Genomic DNA, 22,054 nt, shown 5'->3' with positions numbered 1-22,054 from the left:
AGTTTGAATATTTACTGTATTACGAAATCCATTATCTCAATATCTTTCTGACTTACTTGCTCAACACTAGCAATTACTATAATTTACCTGTTATAATGAAAGGAAAATTACAGTAATTGCTAGTGTTGAGTAAGTCAGTCAGAAAGAAACCTGTTGTTATGAAAGGAACCCCCCCCCCCCCCCCCCCCATGAACCATGGACCTTGCCACTGGTGGGGAGGCTTGTGTGCCTCAACGATACAGACAGCCGTACCGTAGGTGCAACCACAACGGAGGGCTATCTGTTGAGAGGCCAGACAAACGTGTGGTTCCTGAAGAGGGGCAGCACCGTTTTCAGTAGTTGCAGGGGCAACAGTCTGGATGATTGACTGATCTGGCCTTGTAACACTAACCAAAATGGCCTTGCTGTTCTGGTACTGTGAACGGCTGAAAGCAAGGGGAAACTACAGCCATAATTTTTCCCGAGGGCATGCAGCTTTACTGTATGATTAAATGATGATGGCGTCCTCTTGGGTAAAATATTCCGGAGGTAAAATAGTCCCCCAATCGGATCTCCGGGAGGGGATTACTCAAGAGTACGTCGTTATCAGGAGAAAGAAAACTGGCATTCTACGGATCGGATCGTGGAATGTCAGATGCCTTAATCGGGCAGGTAGGTTAGGAAATTTAAAAAGGGAAAAGGATAGGTTAAAGTTAGATATAGTGGGAATTAGTGAAGTTCGGTGGCAGGAGAAACAAGACTTTTGGTCAGGTTAATACAGAGTTATAAATACAAAATCAAATAGGGGTAATGCAGGAGTAGGTTTAATAATGAATAAAAAAATAAGAGTACAAGTAAGCTACTACAAACAGCATAGTTAACGCATTATTGTGGCCAAGATAGACACGGAGCCTACGCCTACTACAGTAGTACAAGTTTATATGCCAACTAGCTCTGCAGATGATGGAGAAATTGATGAAATGTATGATGAGATAAAAGAAATTATTCAAGTAGTGAAGGGAGATGAAAATTTAATAGTCACGGGTGACTGGAATTTGAGAGTAGGAAAAGGGAGAGAAGGAAACACGGTAGGTGAATATGGATTATGGCTAAGAAATGAAAGAGGAAGCCACCTGGTAGAATTTTGCACAGAGCTTCACATAATCATAGCTAACACTTGGTTCAAGAATCATGAAAGAAGGTTGTATGCATGGAAGAACCCTGGAGATACTAAAAGATATCAGATAGATTATATAATGGTAAGAAAGAGATTTAGGAACTAGGTTTTAAATTGTAAGACATTTCCAGGGGCAAATGTGGACTCTGACCCCAATCTATTGGTTATGAACTGTAGATTAAAACAAGAAACTGCAAAAAGGTGGGAATTTAAGGATATGGGACCTGGATAAACTGACTAAACCAGAGGTTGTACAGAGTTTCAGGGAGAGCATAAGGGAACAATTGACAGGAATGGGGGACAGAAATACAGTAGAAGAAGAATGGGTAGCTCTGAGGGATGAAGTAGTGAAGGTAGCAGAGGATCAAGTAGGTAAAAAGACGAGGGCTTGTAGAAATCCTTCGGTAATAGAAGAAATATTGAATTTAATTGAAGAAAGGAGAAAATATAAAAATGTAGTCTCAAAAATGAGATCGACAGGAAGTGCAAAATGGCTAAGCAGGGACGGCTAGAGCACAAATGTAATGATGTAGAGGCTTATCTCACTAGGGGTAAGATAGACACTGCCTACAGGAAAATTAAAGAGACCTTTGGAGAAAGGAGAACCACTTGCATGAATATCAAGAGTTTTGATGGAAACCCAGTTCTAAGCAAAGAAGGGAAAGCAGAAAGGTGGAAGGAGTATATAGAGGGTCTATACAAGGGTGATGTACTTGAGGACAGTATTATGGAAATGGAAGATGATGTAGATGAAGATGAAATGGGAGATATAATACTGCGTGAAGAGTTTGAAAGAGCACTGAAAGACCTGAGTTGGAACAAGGCCCCCGGAGTCGAAAACATTCCATTAGAACTCCTGATAGCCTTAGGAGAGCCAGTCCTGACAAAACTCTACCATCTGGTGAGCAAGATGTATGAGACAGGCGAAATACCCTCAGACTTCAAGAAGAATATAATAATTCCAATCCCAAAGAAAGCAGGTGTTGACACCTGACAGATGTGAAAATTACCGAACTATCAGTTTAATAAGTCACAACTGCAAAATACTAACGTGAATTCTTTACAGATGAATGGAAAAACTGATAGAAGCTGATCTCAGGGAAGATCAGTTTGGATTCCGTAGAAATGTTGGAACACGTGAGGCAATACTGACCCTACGTATGTTTCTAGCATTTGTAGACTTAGAGAAAGCTTTTGACAATGTTGATTGGAATACTCTCTTTCAAATTCTGAAGGTGGCAGGTGTTAAATACAGGGAGCGAAAGGCTATTTACAATTTGGACAGAAAGCAGATGGCAGTCGAACGAGCAAGGGGTATGAAAGGGAAGTGGAATTAGATTAGGAAATGAGACACATAAAGTAGTAAAGGAGTTAACTGATGATGGTCAAAGTAGAGAGGATATAAAATGTAGACTGGCAATGGCAAGGAAAGCGTCTCTGAAGAAGAGAAATTGGTTAACATCGAGTATAGATTTAAGTGTCAGGAAGTCGTTTCTGAAAGTATTTGTATGGAGTGTAGCTACGTATGGAAGTGAAACGTGGACGATAAATAGTTTAGATAAGAAGAGAATAGAAGCTTTCGAAATGTGCTGCCACAGAAGAATGCTGAAAATTAGATGGGTAGATCACATAACTAATGAGGAGGCATTGAACAGAATTGGAAAGAAGAGGAAGTTGTGGCACAACTTGACTAGAAGAAGGGATCGGTTGGTAGGACATGTTCTGAGACATCGAGGGAGCACCAATTTAGTATTGGAGGGTGAAAATCGTAGAGGGATACCAAGAGATGAATACACTAAGCAGATTCAGAAGGATGTAGGCTGCAGTATGCACTGGGAGATGAAGAAGCTTGCACAGGATAGAGTAGCATGGACAGCTCCATCAAACTAGTCTCAGGACTGAAGACCACAACAACAACAATGAAAGGAATGAGTAACTTCATTGCACCAATGTTAGCCTATATATGCACAGATACGAATAATATCAATACTGCAACAGAAGTTTTAACTTGCAGTTCAGTGCATCATAAATGTGTCATACACCACCTAATATTCCCATCACCTTCTAATTGAATGCTGATGAAAACATAATGTGAATATGTAGCTTAAGGCAGGCTAATTAAATCTAAAAATACAAACTACTTACACATACCACAAATATATTTTAGAATACAAAAAATAAGGCAAAAATCGCAAAATTTCAAGATACAAGTATTTCAAATCCATAGATAAAAGGGAAAAAGGGAGTCAGTTGATGGTGAGCAAGTTGGTGGAACAGTACCAATGACTGATACGGTACATTTCTCATATTATATGTTGAAAAATACATGATGAGAAGAAAATATTTAAAATGAACTAGATCCACCAATACAGCTTAACTTTACTATGTTTCTTTACCTTTTACTATTTTAATAGTTTGTACAATTTTATCAGTCGGTAATTCATATAGTAATTTTATCTACACCTCTGTTTAGCCATTTAGGAAGAACATACACAGTGTTGTGGCCAAATTAATTAACAGGAAAGTAGGTTTGATATACTTACCAACCTGTCCTGCCAATTGAATTGTTATCTGTGGTCCAAATATTTCCCAACTAACTTGGAGATCTTTATGTAATTGAAGACAGTTTGGCAAACTGTTCTTATGAGGCTGTAAAAAAACAAACCATCAGCAAAATAATAATTATAACTAAGTCTACTAAAAAATATTGCTGTTAGAGTAAACAACTAACCACAACTTTAACAAGTGATGGTGGGACATTCAAGCCATCAGGTATTCTGACAAAACCAAACTTTTCTTTACTCTCCAGATCAAAAATGCTGAGCCACTCTATATCAAATATAGTTAGTTCTCCAGGTAGCTGCAGTGTTACATCTTCATTCTTGTATGCCCTTAGTGGATCAAGGCTGCAAGAAAGACAAATGAAATGTTGAAATCAACTTGGCTCCTCATAACTTATGAATATCAGAATGAATAAACAACATTAAAATACTATAACCAAATAAGGAAACTAGATCCATCAGCAGAAACAGAATTTCCAGATTATGGTGCTTATTCTCAAAAAGTCACTGCAGTTTTAAAGTGTCACATTTTTAAGGTGGAATAAGTACTCCTCCAATAATTATTTTGCAAAAGGATTAGTACATTTGTTTTCCTTTGGCCAGCCTCCATTAAATTACCAGTTATGTATCGATTCATCCTAAAGGAGCATTTGGGCTGATCTCCATTGTCTCTTTACTGTATTGGCCTACCCTGTGAGGATGGAAATGAAGATGGTCTGGAGTATTGCAAAAGATTTTAAAGAAGATATGAAACAGCAAGCAAAAAGTATGCTCAAGTTCTGCTTCACATGTTAATGGCAGTCCAAGCTCTGAAGTTATATAACAAACTTATATACAGAATCTACTAAAAGTACTGACATGTGTACATATTCTACTTCTGAGTCAAATGTTTTGTGCAGACTGTATGGCAAACCTTTCAGTCTTTTGTAGTCCTATGGCTGTACATTTTCCCTACCTCCAAAAGTTCATCAAATCTCCTAATTTTATTAAAGTCTGCTTTTTCAAGAGTTTTAAAAGTGACATTTTGAACAAAACTGCCAGAACAAGTTCAGCAGTCGCAAGCTTTTTAATTAAGTTAACTTCTACATTGCTACGGAACCAAAGCAGGAACACCTCATTTGTTTCTATCAGGAAACTCCAACACTGATTAAAAGATTCCATGAATTACAACTTCTCTCTTTAATATAATGTGGGAAATATGATGCATGCAATGAATACACAATTCTAAGTTTACATTACGTCATTGTTTAAAAACTACGATTAAGCAGCAAACCCACGATTGCTTACTTTCTTGATTTATCAATGAGTACAAGATTTTTCCTTGTGTGGATATATGTGAGAATTGTGCTTATAAACAAACATAAGCAAAGGCAACCATCCACCTAAAGCTGATTGATACTCAGTGCAAAGAGAAATGTACCTTCTTTTCAGCTATCACTCGTTATATAGTCAAAGCATGCGCTCTCCAACACACAACCAAACACCTAAATACATGTAAACACAGCTGCAGCTATGCTGACTGTTTAGAGTAGTTGCTCAGACTGACAGGAGTGGCATGAAAGGAAAGGAATGGGAAACTGGGAGGGGTAAAATGTATGGGGCAAGAACATTGTGTGAATAATGGGGGGAAGCAGAGAGGGAGGTAGGTTAAAATGAAGTAGCAAAAGATGGCAAAGAGGGAGAGGGGGAGGTGCAGTATTCGATGGAAAACTGACTGAGAGGTTTATGTAGGGGAATGGTGAGATAAATGACAGGAGAGGAAAGTATGTGGGTCGAAGGTAAATAAGTGAGAAAAGGACCAGTGAAGATTACAGGGGAACTGCAAGGACGCAGCATACACTGGAAAACGGGCTTTCATATGAATAGTCTTTTGCACTGTGGCCTGCTGCATGTTCCACTACTGTGTGGTCATGTTTTGAGTGGCAGTGGCCACTATGTGGATAGAAAGCTGGTATGCATAATAACGAGAACAGAATGTGTCTGCTTTGACATGCAGCTCTACCTTTCATAGGAAAGGAAATGTTTGTGACAGGACTGCAGTAAAAAATGAGTGTGTGTGTGTGGGGGGGGGGGGGGGGGAGGGGGTACTCATGTGCGTGCTGGAGGGGTGGCAGGGGAGGAGGGGAATATGACTGCTACCTCGGTTTTCCACAAGTGAATAACACACAGGATGTTGGAACAGAATTGGCATAGCGGCTGATTAAGGCAATGTGTAGGTTGTGTGGTGAGGATAGAATTCTGGGTAGAAGATCTCTCGATTTAGGACACAATGTGAGGTAGATGACACCCTGGCAAAGGGTATGGTTGAGATTCTGAAAACCTGGATGCTATGGAGAGATATGAATACTGACAGTCAACTGGTCCTAGTGGAGACAGATCTGCAGGTGCCACGGGAAGAAATGGCACAGGAGCACTGTATCTGTACTAGCTCGGCAGGATATTGTCCGTCTGTGAAAGCTCTAGCTAAGTTTTAACAACTCCCATTTCACACAACATATATGACACTCATAGATGCCATGACTGTACGGGAGCAACTAACCTAGAATGGATTAGCCATTGAATTCAAGGTGCTGTTGTCATTGTTTGTGAATTGAGAAGCACCATGTGAAACAGATTTAGGAATAAATGTTGAGTTATTGAGAAAAGAGGAGAAGCTCTCCTTGCTATAGCTCCACATCATGAGGATGTCATAAACAAATCAGATAAGGGAGTTAGGTGTTATGTGGATAGGAATGATTCCTCTTGGTGGCCCCCAAACAAGTTAGCACTGGATGGTTCTATGTGTATGTCCTTAGAAATTCCATAGAGTTGTTGGTAGATTAGGACTTTGAAGGAGAGATGATGGGCGATTTAAACTGTCAGCATATGGCCACTGGAATGTGAGCAGTTTTTTTCTGCCAGTTCTTTGGCATATCAGTTGCTGAATCATGTTACTAATACATTCATCCATTCATCAGAGCCCACTGTTAGAATTATGACTGCTCATCCATGATTCTTCCACTGCTCTTTCTTCATAACTGTGCAGAGAAACTTTGCAAATTTTGTCATTTTAGCAGGGATTACACATGATATTACTTTACGATAGTACCTCTTAAATCAGCCTGAATGAAAGAGTCACTAAACAGCCAATCATTTATATTGTATTCTGTTACATATTTAAACAGAAAACCATTATATACAGGTCAAAAATCACTTCTATAATGTTAATATTATTCTCATGTTTCATCTGTCTTCAATTCCAGTGCCACTTTTAACAGTAGTTCCCACTTCCAATTGATGACTATTTCAATCAATGCAATGTTCATGTCATTATAAACAGAATACCACTGTATTTTTTTAAGGGGTGGAAAATACAGTTAAATTTTTAGGCATTAAAGTTAGTAAACAGAATGTTTCAACCAATCAGATATAATAAATCATAAATTTCGTTTGGCATACTTACTATCCATATTCATCTGGAACTTTTGTCCCTTTTGAAGATGGCTGGGGACCAATACCAACCCAGAAGTAAGCATCTGAAATTATTTCAATTAGTCACTTAGATAAAATTCTTTAAGCAATATTACAAGCCATTTAAGGTTTTGATAACTGTCAATATGAAGTTAGATGCTCTCATAAAAATTGTTCAATGATAAATAGCTTTTTATTGTTAAAATATGTCAAAAGCTTTAGGCATTATAACTAAAATTACTTATAAGAGTTTAACTTCATGATAGACTGTTATACATATGCTGATCAAATACATACAATGTTAACAAACATCTAGGCCTATGTGCAATCCATTGCTGCTTCAGTAGTAACAGATCTATAAACAGGGGTCCTATACAGTGCATGGTTGGCTATTCTACAACCACTGTTTAGATTCAATTCAGGATTTCCATTAAAATAATTATACAGTAGAATTTAATATGAGATATGTTCACACTTCTAACTCTTTGCAATAGGAATTGTACTAGCAGACATTACTCTTCTTTCATTGTTCAACTGACTCAGTTTCAGGATTTTTTAAACATCCTTGTAAAATATCTAGTCACTGCTTCTAATGCTACTACAAAGCCATCTTCATGTGTATGTATTAATCTCACTAACTGTGATTTTGAGGAACAGGGTTTCACCTAAAAATTTAGTCTCACACTACACTACGACAATTATACTAAAACCAGCTGACGGGTATGTTTTACAACAGAATTGTTAAGATATTACTCAGACACACAAACAGCTAAATGTTTCAGAAAGTAGGTGCAAAAATGAAAAGCAATAAAGCAGCAGTTTTAAAGAATACTATGACATAGCAAAATAAACATTTTGGATATGAAACCAACAACTGGATCTGAAAACTGATGAACAAATGTGTGACTGCGTTTTATATACCTACAGCCTCGTACAAGGCTAAATTTTTCTACACCAGAAACTTGGAAGGAACCATCTGATCCAAAGAATTTCAGATATGTGACCCTTCTCAGTCATCTTTTCAGAGCCTCAAAGAGGCTTTTTCTAAACAGGAAGCCTGGGAATGCTGACAATGCAATTCTTAAAGAAGAAGTAGACTTCCGAATGGGACTGTCTGCTGTGCTGAGATAATGAACTTAAATCAACATACAGATGTTGGGTTTTACAGGAATCAAATATGACAAATGGTTCTTATATTTCTAGAAGCAGTGTAAGACACATTATTTCACAACAAGATTGGTAACAGAGGTGGTGCATCACTATAAGGGAATACTGAATGATTCACTTGATGAATGTGTAGTACAGAAGGTACTTTTGTTTTGTCATTCTACAGGACTGATGGAGGTCTGGGCATTCACAAAGGGTGAGTTTGCTGGTAGCTGGAAGCTCCAATGTTAGGCACATATTGGGGCCCCTTAGGAACATGGCTGCCAAGACGGGGAAGGAAGCCAGTGTGCACTCCATGTGCATACTGGGGGGGGGGGGGGGGGGGGGGGGGTAGTGTCATTCTGGATGTGGAAAGGCTGCTTCCAGATGCCATGAAGAGTACAGACTACAGCCAACTGCAGGTGGTGGCTCACATCGGTACGAATGACTTATGTCGCTTTGGATCGGAGGAGATTCTCTCTGGTTTTGAATGGCTAGCGGAAATGGTAAAGGCTGCCAGTCTTGCTTGAGAGATTGAGGTGGAGCTCACCATCAGCAGCATTGTCGATAGAACAGATTGTGGTCCTTTGGTGCAAAGCCGAGTGGAGGGTCTGAATCAGAAGCTTAGGTGGTTTTCTGGCCATGTAGGCTGCAGATTCCTTGACTTGCGTCGTAAGGTGGTGGGGAAGTGGCTACAATGGTAGTGGGGGCTGTGTGGAAAGGACTGGGTGGTTTTTTAAGTTAGAGGGCCTCAAGGAACCACAAAAAGGGCATCCATCTAAAAGGGGGCAGGTAAAACACAGTAAGTTAGTTGTAGAAACAATTGGTATTGTAGTTGTAAATTGTTGTAGCTGTGTTCCGAAAGAACCAGAGCTGGCAAGCCCTAATAGAAATCGCTGAAGCTCAAATAGTTATAGGTACAGAAAGCTGGCTAAAGCCGGAAACAAGTTCAGCCAAATTTTTGCCAGACGACCTAACAGTGTTCAGAAAGGATAGATTAAATACAATTGTTGGTGGAGTATTTATTGCTGTTAGAAGTAGTTTGCCTTCTAGTGAAATTGAAGTAGATAATGCCTGCAAAGTAGTGTGGGTAGAGGTCATACTAGAAAATCAGACTAAACTATTAATTGGATCATTCTACCAACCCCCAACCCAGGAGGTATAGTTGCTGAACAGTTCAAAGAAAACTTGAGTCTCATTTCAAATAGGTACCCAACTCATACAATTATAGTCAGTGGTGACTTTAGTCTACCCTCAATATGTTGAAAAAATTATATGTTTAAAGCTGGCGGCAGGCATAAAAGTCATCTGAAATTGTACTGAATGCTTTCTCAGAAAATTATTTTGAACAATTAGTTCATGAGCCCACTCCAATTGTAAATGGTTGCAAAGCGTACGTGACCTCTTAGCAACAAATAATCCTGGACAAATAGTATCATGGAAAATACAGGGATTAGAGACCACAAGGCAGTAGCTGCCACGCTGAATACTGTACCTCCTACAACAATCAAAAAGAAACACAAAATATGTCTGTTTAAAAAATCTGAGAAAAATGCTCTTAACACCAATTGAAGACACAGTCTGCACTCCTTCCGATCTGATCATGCAACCATAGAAAAGTTGTGGATTGATTTTGGAGACATAGTGTTGACAGCAATTGAGAGATATACACCAAATAAATTAATAAATGATGGTTCTGATCCCCCATGGTACACAAAATGTGTCAGATCGCTGCTGCAGAAGCAGCAAAAAAAGCATGCCAAAAGCTCGCAAAATCCCCAAGACTGGCAAAGTTTTGAAGAAGTTCAAAATATAGCATGTTCTTCAATGTGAGATGCTTTCAAAAATTTCCACAACAAAACTCTGTCTTGAAATTTGGCAGAAAACCGAAACAGATCTGGTCATACATAAAGCACACCAGTGGCAAGGCGCAATCAATATCTTCACTGTGTGATAACAACGGTGAAGTCTCTGATGACAGTACCACTGAAGCAGAGTTATTAAACACGGTTTTCCAAAACTACTTCACCAAAGAAGACGAAGTAAATATTCCTGAATTCCAATCACAAACAACTGCCAAGATGAGAAACAGAGAAATAGATATTCTTGGTGTCGCAAAGCAGCTTAAATCACTTAATAAAAGCAAGGCTTCCAGTCCAGATTGTATAGCAGTCAGGTTCCTCTCAGAGTATGCTGATACAACCACTCGCTCACAAAAAGATCCGTACCTAAAGACTGCAAAATTCTCAAGTCACACCAATACCCAAAAAGGTAAGTAGGAGTAATCCATTGAATTACAGGGCCATAACACTAATGGCGATTTGCAGTGGGGTTTTGGAACACATACTGTATTCCAACATTATGAAGTAACTCTAAGAAAATGATTTACTGACACGTAGTCAGCACAGATCCAGAAAATATCATTCTTGCGAAACAGAACTAGCTCTTTATACTCATGAAGTAATGAGTGTTATCAACATGAGATGTCAAATTGATTCCATATTTCCAGAGGGCTTTCGACACCATTTCTCACAAGCGTCTTCTAACCAAACTGTGTGCCTACGGAATATTGCCTCAGTTGTGCGACTGGACTGTGATTTCCTGTCAGAACGGTCACAGTTCATAGTAATAGACAGAAAGTCATCGAGTAAAACATAAGTAATATCCGGCGTTCCCCAAAGAAGGGTTATAGGCCCTCTATTGTTCATGATCTATATTAACAACATAGGAGAAGATCTCAGTAGCTGACTTAGATTGTATGCAGATCACGCTGTCATGTACCGTCTTGTTAAGTCATCAGATGACCAAAACAAATAGTAAAATGATTTAGAGAAGATATCTGTATGGTGCGAAAAGTGGCAACTGATCCTGAATAAAGAAAAGTGTGAAGTTATTCACATGAGTACTAAAAGAAATCCACTAAATTTTGATTAAGCGATAAGTCACGCAAATCTGAAGGCTGTTAATTCAACTAAATATTTAGGGACTACAGTTACAAACACCCTAAATTGGAATGATCACATACACAATGTTGTGGGTAGAGTAAACCAAAGACTGTGAAACACTTAGAAGGTACAACAGGTCTACTAAAGAGACTTCTTACACCATGTGTGTCTGCACTATTCTGGAGTATTGCTGTATAGTGTGGGATCCGCATCAGATGCGACTGACGGAAGATGTCGAAAAAGTACAAAGAAGGGCAGCTCATTTTGTATTATCGCGAAGTACGGGAGAAAGTGCCACAGACATGATAGCTGAATTGGAGTGGCAATCATTAAAACAAAGGTGTTTTTCACTGCAACGGGATCTTCTCATGAAATTTCAGTCGCCAGTTTTCTCCTCCGAGTGTGAAAACATTCTGTTGGTACCCACCTACATAGGGAGAAATGATCATCGTGATAAAATAAGAGAAATCAGGGGTTGCACAGAAAAATTTAAGTGCTTTTTTTTCCCGCACACCATTCAAGAGTGGAACAGTAGAGAGACAGATTGTAGGTGTTTCATTGAACCCTCTGCCAGGCATTTTATTGTGAATAGCAGAGTAATCACATAGATGTAGAAAAAATGGGCTCCCCAAGAAAGCACTATACACACTGCTACAGAACATTTATGCTAATAAGCAGCTGATTAACCCTGAAACCACAACACTATTTTAAGCAGATGATACTGCAATGATTGCTCAAGAGAACCTTTTCAAAATAACAAATAATCTAACCAGCCCCTTTGCAGAAGTATTCACCTCCCTAGAGCCAAATCCTGAAGAAATGGACTTCTGTGCATTTCATTTGAGGAACAGAGAGACAAAAAGGATACTAACTTTACCATGGGATGGCCACCAATTACTCCAGTGCAAGAGTTTCACTACTTACAAGTAACAATGGATCGCACTCTCACATTCACACACCACTGCCAGGACACGCAGCAGAAGGTGTGTATTAGGAACAATATCACATGGCAAACATAAAGGGTGTTTATAAATTAATAACCTTTAATTGAGAAAAGGGTACATAATTTACAGAAATGTTGGATACAGCATTGAATGCAGTATATCTTTTAATTTTATTCTTATCTAACACTGTTAGCTTCTAACATTCCCACTAGGTGGCATGCATGAATGAGTTATTCCAAAAGTCACCCTGGAGTCATTGCAGTGTATGCATAGTGTTGTTTATGGTTACATGAATCCAGATTCGTTTCTATAGTTTTGCTTTGTACAGACAATTCAGTACTAAATATTGAAAGCCATAGCATCAAATACAAACTGTTATTATTGGTACAATCATTTCTCTGGAACTAGCTGTGTATTACGTAGAATGCCGGGTTGGGGTTGGCCAGCAGTCTTTGATGTAGCAACTGAACAGTTTCAGCAGTCTTACATTGTAGTCTGGGTATATCAATTTGGTACTGTGCGCTGCGTAATTTGAATCCGTGCTAGATGTCATGGTCATCAAAGACCCCTAGAGGTCTCTGCACCATCACGCCGTAAGCCGTAGTGGCATGCACTTCAAGGCCCACATTTAGTTTGAGGACACCACAGTGGAACACGTGGTCCCAGCGGCCACTAGCGGTGCCCCCGATCGTGTATTTAAGCGTCCCTCTCTCCCTTAACCAGTGAGTCTTATCATTGCGTGCATATTACATATCACCTCAACAATAGCGTGTTTACCATTCTTTGTTTTCATTACTAGTGGACGTCATGGATTCGTTTCATTGTCTCTGTCACCCCATTGCTTCTTGCATGTTGTCGTAAGGTCTCTCTCGATCATCTGTTGTTTTTTTGTGTCCGTACTTTCTGTTCATTTGTTAGTTCGTGGGCCGCTCTCCGTTTGGTCCCACCGCACTTTCTCAGCCACCCCGCAACTGGAACGGTTACAACAATTTTGGCGATAAGGTAAATGGTGGTAGTTGTTAGCATAGAGGCAAAGTTGGTCTGTCTTCTGGAGCAAAAGCAGCAGCTGATGCAGCAGCAGCAGGTCCAGTTAGACATCTTACAACAGTAGCTGCAGTTGCTAATGGACAAAGTCATTGCCGGGGAGCGTTACCACAACAGCTTCCGAGTCCTCAGGTGACCGATGCTTTCCCATATCCGCCGTCATTCCCGCCCTTTAATGACACTAAAGAGGACGGAAAAATCTACTTACATAGCCTGAAACAACATTTCACAGCTTTTTAAGTCACAGACGACTCCTTGCAGCGGTCATTGTTTTTGTCTTGGGCCTCCCCAGATGTGTTCTTTCTTCTCTTCCAAGAGACATGCCTTTTGCTGACTAACTATTACTCCCAACACCTCTCGGCTGGAGTTCCACCAGTACCATAAGCAGCCTGACCAATCGTATTGTTCCTGGGTGATAGACTTGCAGGATGTCAGTCGTCTATGCGATTTTACATGAACCAATCAGCAGTGTAAGGCTTCATATGCGGACTCCCTGATCCGGGATGTGGTGGTTCAGCTGGCTCCCGATCCTGAGGTCCGTACTGCGGTGTTGAAAATCAATAACCCTCCCTTGGAACAGATTCTCCGCATTGCCCACTCCTTTGAAATTGCTCCATTGGCTAACGAGCCGCGACTTCGACGTGGCCTGGCCAACAAGAGCCAGCGCCATTGGGATTCCTCGTTGTCCGACGTCACTATGGCAACAGTGCCTCCAATCGACCCTCGTCGTCGGACACGCAGTCCACTTCCACGTTGCCCACAATTCTTTACTGCACATTCTCGGGCAGATTGTCCCCGTTGCTGGAAAATGTGCACACTGTGTAACAAGGAGGGCCACATCCGATCGAATTGCTATAGTCACTCAACTCACTACAATCCTGCCCCTCCTGGGCCTCAAGATACCGTCCATGCTCTGCAGTCGGTCGTCCCACAGGATGACCCATCGGCGCAGAAGCTTTTCCTCACGCTCCACCTTTTCACTGAGGACGTCAGTTTTCAGGTCGACACTGGGGACACCGTCTCCCTGATTAATATGACGACATATACCCGGCTGGGCTCTCTTGAGTTGTCACCTCCCTCTCGCCGTTTGGTCGCCTACAGAGATGGTTCCATTCACCTTCATGGGCAGTTCGCTGTCCAGGCGACGTACAAGCGTGTTCTCCAGCTCCTTACCCTCCTTGTCGTCGACCATCTGTCAGCTTCAAATATTTTTGGCCTGGATATGTTTCAACTGTTTGGCTTTTCAATTTCTGACGAAGTTAAGGCCATTTCCACGGCTGTTCCTTTTCAGGAACTGGACGATCTGTTCTCAGATTTTGCATCATTGTTTGCAACAGATCACGGATGTGATTCCGATTTTCAGGCATATCAGATGTCCAAAGTGCATGCATTGTTAAATTGTTGCTTTGTGCAGCCCTTATGTGTTTTAACTGCAGAATTCAAAATGGGTGAAAAAAATATTTGTAGTCACTCTGGATCATAAACTACATGCTGTAGTAGTAGGAAAAAGTATTGTTGGAGACCAGAAGAAAAACTGAGCAGAAATTGAAAAGTTTCCTGCTTCCCAAGCTAGTAGAAGTGGGATAAAAGTAAGGAAAACAATGTCAAAAGGCAAGCATAAAGAAGTAAGGGAAACTTTACTTTTGCAGCATGAACATTGAAGAGAAAAAGGTTTGCCTGTTACTGGGCCAGTACTGCAAGAAAAAGCATTGCAATTTCAGCAGCAAATAGAAGAAGAAGATTTAGAATTTACTGCCAGTGATGTTAGTTGGATAAGTGGAAAAAATGTTTTGGTATTCACCAGATTACCATTAGTGGAGAGGCTTTTCCCCCTGACAAAGAGACTGTGCCGTTGTTTAACAACTACCTTATGAAGATATTTAATGAGGAGGTAATTTCTGGCAAACAGCTGCACAATTATGATGAGAGTGGTTTAAATTACAAGATGCTCCCTACAAAAAACTTGCTTCAAAAAAGGAAACTGCAGCACCTGGATACAAGAAAAGTAAGTAACGAGTTACCATATTGGCTTGCAGTAATGCTAATGACAACCAAAAGCTTAGAATTAGAGTTATAGAGAAACATGGAAACCTAGAGCCCTTAAAAACCTGAAAAATCAGGAATCTCTGCCCCTGCGCTACACTCATCAAAAGACAGAATGGGCGAATTAAGAAATTCTTAAAACCTGGTTCCAAAATGAATTAGTACCAGTTGTGGAGAAATACTTGAAAGGCAACAGCCTACTGAGTAAAGCTATGCTGCTTCTTGATAACATGCCTTCGCGTCCTGCCACTGACAAATTCACAGATGAAGATATCAAAGCATTGTTTTTACCACCAAATGTGACTGCTCTTTGTCAGGCGATGGACCAGGGCATCCTTGAAATACTAAAGAAGTATCACCACCGTCTTCTCAGTTCATTAATATCAATTACTGATAATAATGAAGAATGTGCAACCATTCTGAAGAGGACTGCCTTGTTAAATCCATAAGGTGGTTGGCCAAAGTATGGGAAGATTCTGAACATATCACTTGTAAGATCTTGGAGAACTCTTTCAGACCATGAAGGTGGACATTTTAAATTTGTATCCACATGTGAAGCAGAAGTCAAAGACGGAAATGATGATATCATCCCATTGCTCAAAAATGTACCAAGTTGTGAGGACAAAACAGAATGGGTGGCAAATGACAAAGTTGATGGACTCACTGACAACGACATTGTGGAAATGGTGATAGGGGAAGTAATACAAGAGGATGATGCACATTTAGATGACAGGAGAAATCTCATACCACGTTTGGAAGGTTTCCAGTCGACTGACGCTGCCTGCTGTGTATTTGTGAGCAGGAGGAAACAACACCAGCTGATTTCATCTGTCTGTGTAAGTGTAGGGATATTGCTGCACTAAAGAGGGCTAAAGCAAAGCAACAGTCATCGATGGCTTAAAAACCTCAAACCAGTAAGTTTGGTCTTTTTTGTTTGGTCTGGCTTTTTAAAAGTGTATAATCATACATTCATACTTTAAAATGCTGGTTATTTTTGTTTCCTGTAATAATTTTTTAAGGATGCAATATGCACATAGGAAACACATAACTAGCTTGTCTTATATAAGATGTAAGAAAATGTTAATAAAACAAGATTTTGGCACAAAAACTGGTATTTTGAATATTACAGCTGGGGTCAGAGGAGAGAATTTACAGAACTCTGGCCTATCCAGCTTTCTTGCTATCTGAGTTGAACTTCCACCACATTACACCAGATAGTCGAGAATCTACTGTACACAAAAAATAATTGTAAAGCATTTATGTCAGCATTTGGTTATTAATTTAAATTTAAATTACTTATAATCTTACCTTTTCCCTGTCCATTATATGAGAACTGCTTCAGTCTTATAGTTTTCGAGTCTAAAATTTCAACAGATTCAGATGAAACATTGTGTGTTGTTCCAGACAGCTGTGATATTCTCTGCATAGTTGGGGGCTCGAACTCTTCTGGTACATATACATCACCAAAGGTGTTCTGGCTTGACAAGTCATACACAGCAAACCATCTTATTTCTGTAATTTTCTTATTATCTGGCAGTTTCAGTGTGAAATCCTTGTTCAAGTAACTGTGCAAGACATTTGTCCTGAAAATGTAATGTACAGTTTACAAGAAGCATTGAAAGAAAAATAAATACCTACAATAATTATTATAACTAACTTTTAATATAAGAAAGTGAGTAGAGATAAAGTTGGAGGTTATTATTACTATTATTATTATCATTATCACTATTTATTACTGCTACGTATCTATTAATCAGGAAAGTGAACATGGACGCGGTGATAGTGGGAATTGTGATTAAGTAGAACTAGCTTCCAATTAAAAGTACTAACCTGCCATGCAAGTAAGGAAAGCAAGCATGAAAAATGCCTTCTGGGAAAGTTGTGACAGCTTGCTGCTAATGTAATTAAATTTATTGATGACATGAAGGAGAAAGGAAATATACTGCTGCAGAAAAGGTGTGTCGAATGTGAAAGCAAAATGTTACAAAGTTTAGTAATTGAGTGGCAGAAAGGACACAATGGTGTGTGGGATTCAAGTGTTTGCCCCTAAGACAAAACTGCAAAGTATACACACTGCTGGTGACTACTTTGAAGGTCAGTAGAACTTTGAAACACTTATCTATATTGTATGAGCTGTAAATAAATAGTTGCCACTATTAAAGTTCCAACCCAAATAGTTGGATAAGTACAGTAAAGTAAGGTAACCAAACTACTGCATATGAAAATGATAGACGCAAAAGGCAGCCTAGACCTATTTTCTAACCGGAAATATCTCCCCTAAACAAATGCCTCTAGCATTCATGACAGAATTTTTCAAAACTTTTCTTAAGCTTTTGACAATGTTAACTGAATTACACTCTTTAAAATTCTGAATGCAGCAGGAATAAAATACATGGAGAAAACGGTTATATAAAGCTTGTAGAGAAACCAAAATGCAGTCATAAGAGTCAAATGACATGAAAGGGAAGCTGTAGTTGAGAAAGGAGTGAGACAGAGTTGTAGTCTATACCCACTGTTATTCAATACGTACAATGAGCATGCAGTATAGGAAACTAAAGAAAAATTTGGAGAAGGGATTAAAGTTCAGGGAAAAGAAGTATAAAAATTTAAATTTGCCAGTGTTTTTATAATTCTTTCAGTGACAGCAAATGACATACAAGAGCAGCTGAATGAAATGGATAGTGTCTTGAATATAAGTTACAAGATGAGCACCACCAAAAGTAAAACAAGGGTAATGAAATGTAATTGAATTCAATCAAGAGACTCTCAGGGAATTGGATTAGCAGTTGAAGCTCTAAAACTAGTAATTGAGTTTTGCTGTTTGGGCAGCAAAGTAAATGATGATCAAAGTAGAGAGTATATAAATGCAGACTGGCTATAGTAAGGAAAGCATTTCTGAAAAAGAAGAATCTGTAAATGTTAAATATAAATTTAAGTGTTAAAAAGTTTTTTCTGAAGATATTTGTCTGAAGAATACCCTTGTACAGATTGAAATGTGGACAATGGGCAGTTCAAACAAGAAGACAACAGAAGCTTTTGAAATGTGGTGTTTACTCAATATTAGATGGCCAGGTCAGGTAATTAATGAGGAGCTATTCAGTCAAACTGGGGAGAAAGAAAATTTATGGCATGACCTGACTAAAAGAAGGGATCAGCTGATAGGACACGTGCTGAGTCATCAAGGAATTGTCAATTTCAGACTGGAGGTACATGTAAGTGGGGAGGGGGGGGGGCTGTAGAGGGTGACCAAGGAATGATTATAGTAAGCAGCTAAAAATCGTTGTAGGTCACAGCAGTTATTTATTCAGAAATGATAGAGTAGCATAGAGAGCTGCATCAAACCAGTCTCTGAACTTAACACAACAACAACAACATTATATGCCATCTTGCACAGTGTCAGTGCTACCTCTACATTTTTTAAGCTGCAGAAATGAGGTTTGAAACATCAACTATTCAGAAAATAAGACAGAATATAGTTTAGCAATTACAAATTGGGAAGAAATAGGCTTAGTATGTAAAACAACCAGACAATATTTGTTTGTTAAGTTCTCATTATTTCTAGATCACACTAATCAAAAGTCAGCCATGTCTGAAACAGTACACTCCTTTAATTATTTCCAATATTTGCGAAAGATCAATGTAATGGCACAACAGATGTCAGCTTGCCATTAATGTTGAATGCTTTCAGTCATTATGCAGTGCTATGTTTGAGGGTTGATTAAGTTTGTTGTTGTAGTAACTGTTATTGGGGTGATGGTGGTGCTCTTCAGGCAACAGACTGGTTTGATGCAGCTCTCATCATAAGTCTATACTGTGCTAGTCTCTTCGTCTCTGTATAACCACTGCACCCAGAACCACTTGAAACTGCCTGCTGTATTCACACTTGATCTTCCTCTACAATTTTTACCCCCTTCCTTCCACTACCTTTAGTCCATTTTCTTAGCCTTTCGCTCAGCACAACCTGATTTAATCTGATTACACTACATTGCAATTATTTTACTTTTGTTTAGGTTCATTTTATAACATCTTATCTATTTAATTCTACTGCTCTTCCAAGTCCTTTGCTGCCTCTGACAGAATTACTGTCACTAAGAAACCTAAATGTTTATATTTCTTCCCACTGAAATTAAATTCCTTTCATAAATTTCTCACTGGTTTTCTGTATTACTTGCTCTGCTACACACCAAATAACTTTAGGTTCATTTTATAACATCTTATCTATTTAATTCAACTGCTCTTCCAAGTCCTTTGCTGCCTCTGACAGAATTACTGTCACTAAGAAACCTAAATGTTTATATTTCTTCTCACTGAAATTAAATTCCTTTCATAAATTTCTCACTGGTTTTCTGTATTACTTGCTCTGCTACACACCAAATAACGTTAAGAATAGGCTACCACCTTCTCTCACTCCCTTCTCAATTACTTCCCCCCTTCCGTGTGCTTTGACTCTTAGAAATGCTGTCTGGTTTGTGTAAAAGTTGAAAATAAGCTTTCGTTCAATGCAATACATAAAACCATTTGTTATCACTGCAAGGCAAAATTGCTCTGAATAAAGAACAAAACAAAGTTAGGGCCTAAAATTTTTCTTAGCCATTATTGCATTACCCCATCCACTTCTTGTTCCTCCCTGTAGCAGTTTAAAGGCACAGTGGAGTTAATTCACACCACTCTTCATGAATTAAAGGAAACACCTAAAAACGGTACAGGGATGCTGGACAGGTTAGTTTGCAAAGCACTATGTATAGTGTACATGTGAAAATGAGATTAATCTAGTAACATTAAACGTTTTTAAAAACATCAACTTCTATGCATTGTTTGAAATACTCTAGCCTTATCTACACGATTTAAACAATGGACTAATACAAATATAAGCTGTGTACAGTTCAAAAATAACATCAGGGAGTTTTGATAACACAAACACTTAGTAGTGGAATCCATGAAAACTTACATACAAAAAGACCACTCGTCACTCAAAATCACAAAATACACAGCTATAATACAAGACAAAGGTATATTATATGTAAAACTGTTAATATTAACACAAAAATCCGAATATCTGTAGCACATTGTGCAGCTGTAGATGAAAATGGATCAATAAATCAATCAAACTAGCAGTAATGGTAACAAAATACCAGCAACCACAGATTAAAAATGTACCAGGGATACAGTGACAAGCAGTAATATTCTTGGAGAGGATTTAGAACACACTGAGAAAATGAAAAATGAGAGAGACAGGAAGGTGAATAAAGCAAAAACTTGTAAGCCAAAAAGAGAATGTAACTTGGGGCAATGCAGGATACAGATGTTATATGTTTTTGATTGAATAACTAAATAAAATTGCTCAAAAAATTCACAACAATGAAACTTGGCTAAATGACTTCAGTAAAATTATTCATTGTATTAATATACCAATACTTAAGATGGTGTATGCTTACTTTCCATACTCATCTGGCACAATGAAACCTTGTGGACCTGGCCGATTGGCAGATCCTGCCCAGAAAAATGTGTCTGCTCCATTCCCATCATAGTTAAAATTCACGAATAGAAGTGTATATTCATCAACAGCATACACATCTCCTGAAACTTGATGGTGATAAGGGTTGAGTTTTCCAAGGTATTTTCCCTGGTATGGTTCCTTCTCTTCAGATACAGTGGATGAGATCACTGTTGCAAAATAAGGAAAGAAACAGAATTAATTTAATGGTATTCACGACCTAATTCATGTCCAAAACGAGGTACTGTCCGAATGACAGCTTTTTTGTTCTCTATTTAGCATTATACAATCTTTACTGATAATTACACTCGTAAAGTCCGGTTTCGAAAGCTTCTAATATGACTGGAAAATTATTGCTATACTTATCGTTACACTATTTAGTTCATTAACCATCGTATAAAACCTGATAATGTCGGCTATACTACAAAAATATTTTAACTTAACATTTTACATTTCAGTTGCTGACACAACCTATCATTGAAATCACCACATGCACGTTCGCTGTTTCGAAATGTCAACTGAAAAGTTACAGCCTTAGACGAATGATGAGGTTGTTGTCAGAAAAGACAGGTTAGCACACGCCAACTAAATAACTTCTCTATGACTGAGAATACAGTCAATCGTAATAAAAAGGAAAAAAAGAAAAATCCTGAGTCTGCTGTGACAGATCACGCGGGACAACAAACATTACAATTTTTGTCACACGCTGCTAATATTGCATTAAACTGTTCTTACCCGTAAGTATGACGAGAATACATGCTCCTGGGAAAATGCTCGTAATTTTCATATTGCTAACACGTGCATTTCTTTGTTCATTCAGCTAGCCAGCTGTTGAAAACGCTGTAGCAGTGTACCGCTAGGCCCGCCGACTGTTGCCTTGGCATTCCTTTTTCTTGACTGTACTGCTGCAGCCGGAGAAAAAGGGGGTCACTCAACTCCCCCACTTTGTCCTGTCTCGGACCCCACCACCAAAGCAACGAAGGTAAAAGTCACGTACAGCACCTAACGGCCGCACTACGTTTCTTAACTAATGCAATGCGTCAGTGTCGTGGGAAAGCACACTTTCTTTGTTTGACGTACCGCTGCACACGGCGTGTGGGATTGTTGGATTAAGTTCAAGGTCGTAAAAAAATAGAGAAAGGTGATTGAGAACCTTCGCAAAGTACTTTTCAGTGCTGGCGCGACTGATTTTCATGTTTTTCTAACTATGTGCATGCTAAGAACAAGTGACACGTCTCTCTTCAAAATGGTGTTGAAACTGGTGTTAACAA

General features: G+C 39.0%; 1 protein-coding gene across 1 annotated transcript in view; it reads right to left on the bottom strand.

Moving 5' to 3' along the window:
• The window catches only part of LOC126354720 (protein Skeletor, isoforms B/C), a 71,074-nt gene extending 49,227 nt beyond the window's left edge, over positions 1–21,847 (bottom strand). The window contains exons 1-6 of the mRNA XM_050004569.1: positions 21,519–21,847; positions 20,725–20,953; positions 16,598–16,872; positions 7,160–7,232; positions 3,888–4,062; positions 3,700–3,805 (exon numbers count right to left, since the gene is read on the bottom strand). Coding sequence (XP_049860526.1) covers positions 3,700–3,805; positions 3,888–4,062; positions 7,160–7,232; positions 16,598–16,872; positions 20,725–20,953; positions 21,519–21,570 — 910 coding nt within the window. The 5' untranslated portion in view covers positions 21,571–21,847. The remainder of the gene's footprint in view (positions 1–3,699; positions 3,806–3,887; positions 4,063–7,159; positions 7,233–16,597; positions 16,873–20,724; positions 20,954–21,518) is intronic.
• Between the last annotated feature and the right edge of the window lie 207 nt (positions 21,848–22,054).

This window comes from Schistocerca gregaria, chromosome 3, assembly GCF_023897955.1.
Source record: "Schistocerca gregaria isolate iqSchGreg1 chromosome 3, iqSchGreg1.2, whole genome shotgun sequence".
Taxonomy (NCBI): Eukaryota; Metazoa; Arthropoda; class Insecta; order Orthoptera; family Acrididae; genus Schistocerca; species Schistocerca gregaria.
Note: the sequence above shows the minus strand (reverse complement) of the source record. Positions and strands in the feature narration are given on the sequence as shown.